The sequence below is a fragment of the Triticum dicoccoides genome, chromosome 4B (assembly GCF_002162155.2).
Source record: "Triticum dicoccoides isolate Atlit2015 ecotype Zavitan chromosome 4B, WEW_v2.0, whole genome shotgun sequence".
Classification (NCBI taxonomy): domain Eukaryota; kingdom Viridiplantae; phylum Streptophyta; class Magnoliopsida; order Poales; family Poaceae; genus Triticum; species Triticum dicoccoides.
Genome location: NC_041387.1, coordinates 362,504,010 through 362,511,233, shown reverse-complemented (window position 1 = coordinate 362,511,233; position 7,224 = coordinate 362,504,010). Strand labels below are relative to the sequence as shown.

Here is a 7,224-nt window from a genome sequence, read left to right as displayed (position 1 = left end):
GGGCGTCGATGTGGGATGGACTTCAGTGGCACGTCAAGGAGCGGGTCGTAGCGCTGGGAGAGAGGGGCGGCGGCGCAGCTTTGGCCTCCATGCATCATTGTGCTGGACAACAGTGATTTCACCAAGGAGAAACGGTGGCCTCGCCACCTCGATTGCGGAGCGCTCATCCGGCGACATCTCGTTGGTGGGGAGGCAGTGGCAGCAACAAGACGCCCTGGCTGCCGAGACTTGTCGGAGTCGTGGGGGTCAAAGGAGAAGGGGGATGGAGCGGCGCCGCTAGGAAAGGGAGAAAAGCGACACGGAAGGTGGGAAGAAAGGAAGCTAGTGACTGGCTTGGAGCTAGAAGACAAATGCATTCACCAACGGGCTAGACACTTACAGGTTGAGCCCACCCGCTGCCCACAACCCCGATCAACCAGGAGCCCTCCCTTAAAGGGAGCTTAGAGTTTGAAGAGATTGGAATCTCTAAACAGACTTATATTTAGGAACGGAGGGAGTACCTTTCAAAAACACCCCTTGATTTTCACTAATGATGTGTGGAGCACTGAGGCCAATCTGCTGGCGAGGACTTTTTGGAGACTAATTTAACAAGGCTGCGAACGAGACTGGTGGGACGATAATCATTAGGACTGCAAGCCCCCTGCCTCTTAGGTAACAACACCAAACACCCAGATGTTGACTTGTTGAGTGAATGAATCGCGTCGAACACATCTATCAGATCTTAATTAATTATCTGCCAACAGCTAAGGTAGAAAGCTATGTTAAAACCATCCGGGTCCAGGCGCTTTTTCCTTCGGCATATCCTCTTCAGTATTTCTTGATACCAAACAGTAACAAGTTACCAAGAGCAAAAGATCAGCAAAACAATCATTACTCCTCAATGCCGCAAATGAAGAACAAGAACAAGATATGGATTCCTTTCTAACACATGTTAAGAGGAGCAAGCAAGAAATAACGATTTACTAGTTAAGAGTTTAAAACTTCAAATTCCCAAGGATGTACCAAGCTGGAATTTTTCATAAAGCAGCTATACTATGGTAACCCAAGCCGTGTTGTCATCTGCGAAATCACACGTAGCAGTAGTTGGCAACAAAAATTACTACAGCACAGCATGGATAAATATCTCGTCATTCTGAGGTTAAACTGTGGTCAGCATATATATGCAAAACTAGTGCAAACAGAGGAACAAAATGCCAAAACTTCTCTGAATTTGCTATGCATGGAAGTACATGGACTGGACCTATGGGTGAGTACACAGATACCATACCTTAAGTTCCCAGTTAGGTTGACGGTACACATTAGCTTGGGCCTTAAGACAATTAGACACATATGATCTTCAATTCATTACTTAGTTTCAATTATCAGGCCTCTATATGAAGAATCAAAGAGGACCCTCTATGAGATATTAATCAAGAAGAAATAAACCAAAGAAGACATCTAACAGTCATTCCTCTTCACATTCCTACATATGGACGTCGTAGTTCTCTTGACAACAACTAAAATTATCTTGAATCCATTTGCTCAAACAAAATACAGGAAGGACGAGACGTGGGTTGATTTAGTCTATTGTTAAGATTTGAATATTCAAAATAGACAGAAAATAGAAGGGGTTATTACAGGGCCAAAGCAGAATGCACACCTGGGAATGAAGGGGTTACTACGGTGCTGTTCGACAGATCTCCACGATCACAGGCATTTGGATTATTACAGGGCCAAAGAAGAACGTTAGCCATCAACGCTGGTCACTGCTGTCACAACCTCTCAGAGATGTTACTCACAGCTGTTGCCATTGGACATTGCTATCTCTCCAAGGATTTACTGGAATGGTTGGAGGCCAAGTTATAATCTGAATATGAACCTCAAAAGTCAAGTTCTTGGTCATCATGATTCTGAATTTCTACATAAGTCATTTGTGTAGCCTTTTGGACAGCACCGATAAAAACATTTCTCAAAGACATCAATCCAGGGAGAAACAAATGAACATTTGTACGATTTGCAGGGCATCCAAATGCCACTAGCTGCTCAACAAAATATCCTCCAACTTTTGAGGATAAGATACATTGCCTGTGCATAACTTATCAACAAGTATAGCAGAAGCCAAACTGCCTAATTCATATCCAGCTTTAAGCATTGTATTCAGAATCAGCAGTGCGTCATCCATTCGCTCGGATTTCCTCAGCGACTCCAGCAAAGAATTGAACGTCTGTTCCTGAGGTTTCAGATTGTTCTTCAACATGCTAGCCAACCATGCCATACCATCATCAGCCCGCCTGACCTTACAGAACCCATTGATGACACTATCATTGCTACGTTCCAACGGTTCCAAGCCCTTAGCCTGCATCAAGGCAAGTAATTCAACAGCATCATCAACCTGTCCTTCCTCGCACAAGGTGTCAATGAGTGGTGTGAAGGTCTGCACACTTGGCTCCAAACCAGATGAGAGTAACCGCTGATACATCCCTATCGCCTCAGCCAACCTACCAACCTTGCATAGGCCCTGAATCAACGTGTTATAAGTGATCACATCATGTTCAATCCCTTTAGTAACCATTCCCTCGAACACCCCAACTGCTTCGTCCACCCTCCTATGAACACAAAACCCTTTGGCGATAATGTTACAGCTAACCGTGCTCTCCTTGAATCCCTTGTCAAGCATTTCTTCATACACCTTGAGAGCCATCCCAAAATCACCAGCTTCACAGTAGTAATCGAGAAAAGAGCAATATGCATACTCACTAGGCTGTATACCTTTGTCCACCATCTCATCCCACATCTGCTGGGCATCGGCAATATGGCCCATTTTACATAAACCGGTGAGCGCTGTGTTGTAAGTGACTACATCTATGGCATAACCACGCAGCTTGATCTCGCTGAAGACACGAAGGGCCTCGCCGCCCATCCCATGCGCAAAGAGCCCATGTATGACACGCCGGTAGACAAACGTAGCTGGAGGACATCCCGCAGAGATCATGAGGTGGAGCGTCTCAGACACCTTTGCGAAGTTGCCGATGGCCACAAAGGACGTGACAAGGTCGGCGGCAGCAGCAGACGAGGGAGGGGAGCCACGTCGTGCAGCATCCCGAAGGAGGCGGAGGCCGTCGAGCGGGCGGCAGTCGGCTGCACAGGCGCGCACGAGGCAGGCGACGGTGTCCGCGTTGCCTGGGAAGGCAGGGGAGGAGGAGAAGGTGGAAAAGAGGCGGAAGACGAGGTCGGGGCGCGCGGCCCGGAGAGCGGCACGGGATGCCGCGTTGAGTGCGGGCAGGGAGGAGTGGAGGCCGAGGTGGGAGGCTAGCAGCGCGGCGGCATCGGCGGCGAGATGTGGCTGGAGGCTGAGGAGGAAGGCGTCGATCCCGGGGAGGTGAGGCGAAGGGGCAGGGGAGTCAGCGGGGGCAGGGGCGGGGAAGTGAGAGGCGAGGAAGAGGAGAAAACGGAGCGAGGGCTCAGGGGAGGGGAGGAGACGGGAGAGGGTTCGGCGGACGCAGCTCGGCTCGAAGAGCAGTTGGCGTGGGACGAGCGACAGGAGGCGGGGCTCGAAGCGCGGGGCGCGGAGCACGGCGGCTGCCGCGCGGGAGGCGGCGTCAGAGACGGCGGTCGGTACCGGGGCGAGCTCGGAGGCGGAGCCGGAGCAGATGTGTCTGACGGAGGCGAAGAGGCGCGGAAGCGGGGGCATGGTGGTGATCCGCGGCGAGCGGCGGCGGCGGCGGCGACGGGGGGAGAATGTGATGCTGTCGCGAGCCGCACGGGGACCGGGGGGTGGTCAGATTTGATGGCGGTGCGGCTCGCGAGGTTTTGACTTGGATTGGCCCTACGGCCCATGGGCCATGAGGCCCGCGTGTGCTTCAAGTCAGCCATTCTCTCTCTCTCGCCTTTAGTAAATAAAGTTATTATCCAAGCCTCACAGAAACCCTAACTAAACGAGGGCGACGCGTCCATGGCCAGGTACCGCAGCCGCAGCCGAAGCCGCAGCTACAGCCCACGCAGGCGGTACAGCCGCAGTCCTCCCCGCTACAGGCACTACGACGACCCGCGTGACCGCTACCGCGGCGGCGGCGGCGGCGGGCCCCGCCGCGGGTACGACCGACCGTCGGCGCCCACCGGCCTCCTGGTCCGCAACATTTCACTCACCGCCAGGTGCCTTCCCCTTCCCCTTCCCCCTCCCCCTCCCACCCTCCCAGCCGTAACTCTGGGGAGAAGAAGTATGTCTTTGAATCTGTATATCATTACATAATTACTGCGTGCAAGTACATCATATCCATGATTTGGTTTGGTTGTTGGTTCTAGTCAGTCTTATGTATTACTCCCTCCGTTCCAAAATAGATGACCCTACTTTGTACTAACTTTATCCCTCTGTTTCAAAATAGATGATCCAACTTTGTACTAAAGTTAGTACAAAGTTGAGTCATCTATTTTGAAAATAGATGATCCAACTTTGTACTAAAGTTAGTACAAAGTTGAGTCATCTATTTTGAAATGGAGGGAATACTTGATTAATTCTATGCATGCTTGTTTTCAGAGCGTGACTGTGGTACATATGGGATGATGTGTTGCTTGGTTTATATAGTACATGTCCTTGATGAGGGTAATGTACATCATATTGGGAAGTCATCAATGTCGCCATCACTTGTTCAAACACTTGGCACAGCATTATAGTACATGTCCTTCATGACGGTAATGTACGTTGCTGGGACTTTGTGTTTCTCCAAGGCCCACCACATGACATTCCGTGGTATCTTATCATAGGCCTTCTCCAAGTCAATGAACACTATATTTCTCCATAAGTTGTCGTACCAAGAAAATGGCTTCCATGGTTGACCTCACAGGCATGAAACCAAATCGATTTTTGGTCATGCTTGTCATTATTCTTAAGTGGTGCTCAATGACTTTTTCCCATCTACAAGGGGGATGTTCATAGTTGTACTAATTACCGTGGAATTAAGCTGATGGGCCATACAATGAAGCTATGGGAGAGAGTCATTGAGCACCACTTAAGAAGAATGACAAGTGTGACCAATTAATTCCACGTTAAAAATCAAGAATCCTGGGGCTTTTGATCAGATGGTGGGGAATATAGATGAGACGTAATTAATTCTCATCTAGATGAGAATTAGCAAATCCATGTTCTAATATCATCATTACTGATTTATGAACTATTGTTGCTTATGTGTCCGAGATCAATTAGATTTGAACTTTGGATATTTTCATGTGGATGTGACCTTTCACAGTTGAGATCTTATGGCTTGAAGAGCCAAGATCATTTTTTACATTATAACTGCCCCCATTTGCATAAATAGCTAAATGTATTAAAAACAGGAATAGACACAATACTAAATTATTATTTTTGTGTGTGTTTTGGGATGGCCATCATAAATTGTTTTCACCTTTTGCTACTGCCCCAGTCAAAGCTTATGAGTAGTCTGTAATTGTCATTTGTATATACAATGCACTACAGATGTATGGTGATTTCTGTCTTCTTCTGTGTGTGGATGAATTGCACCTTAGCTAACCGATTATGTTCCGCCGCCTTTGTTTTTTCCATCTTTTGCAGGCTAGAAGACATTCGTGGTCCATTCGAGCAATTTGGCCCTATAAAGGATGTGTACCTTCCGAGAAATTTCCACACAAAGTAATTTTTATGCTTATATTACATTTGAAGATCAGTTCATGTCATACACATAGTCATGATTGATTATTGAACAGCATGAAAGAAGTATATGAATTAAGTGAGATGCTGAATAATTTGTGTAATGCAACTGATATGTTATGCAGCTTGATTGATAAACTGTGAACGGCAATCCTAGATTTCGTACTGCTGTTATTCATGTGAATACAATGGATGGCGCAATCTCAATGGACTTGAGTTTTCCAAAGAAATAATATTTTTAGCAAACCCTTTGTGATGTCATGGCATAGCATATTGTGATTAACCCTCTAATTACATTCATTTGCATAAGCTGCCAGTTAATTTGCTGAATTTAACCAAATTAGGATTATTTAATAGTTATTCTCAACAGCAGTGTTGGTGAGCACTTGTTGCATATTCTCTTTCACTGGCAAATAATGTCTTCTGTATTTAGTCTTAACAAATTGCATTTGTCAATGTTATTGGAATGAGAACAAACTGTTGCTATAAATTTATTTTAGCTGTTGATTTTTTGTTGTTGAATAACAAGTAGTTTATTGCATTCGTAAAATTGGTATATATTTTCCAGGAAGTGTTTTTTGTTGTTGTTGAATAACAAGTAGTTTCTTGATCATTGGTCAAATTGATATATATTTCCAGGGAATTACGTGGTTTTGGGTTTGTGAAATTCCACCACCCTGAGGACGCTGCATATGCTAAGCAAGAAATGAATCATCAAGTTATTTGCGGTCGAGAGATTACAATAGTTTTTGCCGAGGAGAATAGAAAAACCCCACAAGAAATGCGCTTCAGAACAAGATCAAGGTACACACGTACTGTTTTTTACTTAGGCATTAGGTAGGGTAGTAAATATCAAATCTGAAATAACCAAAGGATATATTTTTGCCTCTGCTGATATAGTGGTAGGCATATGGATGGAAACTACAGAAGAAGGCAGTCGCTGTCAAGATCCCCAAGGTCTCGTTACCCCTGTAAGTATAAAGCAGTTCATTTAATTCATATCTTATAGCCTTTCATCTGATTTTTAAATATTATCTCTTTACTCACAGCTTATTCACCTGAACCTTCTCCAGTTAGACGGCACTCCAGGTTTGATCTGGATGCTCTTCTAAATATAGATATGATTAACATGTTAACTTTCTTCAGTTTGATTTATACTGCACTGGCTACAGTATTCCAGAACTCTAATATTTGTGTAGAGCTAGCTTTGTTTATTATAAAGAATATGTTCACCATCAGCCCTGCCCTGCTGAGACAAGATGGAAGGGAAGTATATATGAAACAAATGCAATCTACTTCACCTTGTCTTGAATTTTGTTGGTGAACGTTGTTAAACCTTTCACTGGTATTGTGATTATTATAGCCTCTTTAACTTAAGATTAAGGCTGCGTTTGGCAATTTGCATTGAGGTGGAATATGATGATCCATCTTTTCAACCAGCTTTTGTCTGTTTTTCCGTTTGGCTACCTGACTTGCCCCTGCTTTCGTGCCTATTTTTCACAGCAGATCATAAATTAAGTTCAGCGCTGAGCTTATCTATAACAGCTTATAAAGTAAATTATAATCTCCTAAACATACCTATT

The 7,224-nt window shown here is 45.4% G+C and overlaps 2 protein-coding genes across 4 annotated transcripts in view; one reads left to right on the top strand and one right to left on the bottom strand.

Moving 5' to 3' along the window:
- The window catches only part of LOC119296161 (pentatricopeptide repeat-containing protein At5g18950-like), a 7,168-nt gene extending 3,390 nt beyond the window's left edge, over positions 1-3,778 (bottom strand). For both annotated transcript variants that reach the window (XM_037574550.1, XM_037574549.1), the window contains exon 1: positions 1,640-3,778. In XM_037574550.1, coding sequence (XP_037430447.1) covers positions 2,015-3,670 — 1,656 coding nt within the window. In that variant the 5' untranslated portion in view covers positions 3,671-3,778 and the 3' untranslated portion in view covers positions 1,640-2,014. The remainder of the gene's footprint in view (positions 1-1,639) is intronic.
- Positions 3,779-3,890: 112 nt separating this feature from the next.
- The window catches only part of LOC119296162 (serine/arginine-rich SC35-like splicing factor SCL28), a 5,298-nt gene continuing 1,964 nt past the window's right edge, over positions 3,891-7,224 (top strand). Inside the window, exons 1-5 of one of the 2 annotated variants that reach the window (XR_005144946.1) lie at positions 3,891-4,131; positions 5,546-5,623; positions 6,281-6,445; positions 6,542-6,612; positions 6,691-6,730. Coding sequence is in view for 1 of the 2 variants with exons in the window: in XM_037574551.1 (XP_037430448.1) it covers positions 3,932-4,131; positions 5,546-5,623; positions 6,281-6,445; positions 6,542-6,612; positions 6,691-6,730 (554 nt within the window). In the remaining variant the exon portion in view is untranslated. The remainder of the gene's footprint in view (positions 4,132-5,545; positions 5,624-6,280; positions 6,446-6,541; positions 6,613-6,690; positions 6,731-7,224) is intronic. The other variant, XM_037574551.1, reaches the window with a different exon arrangement.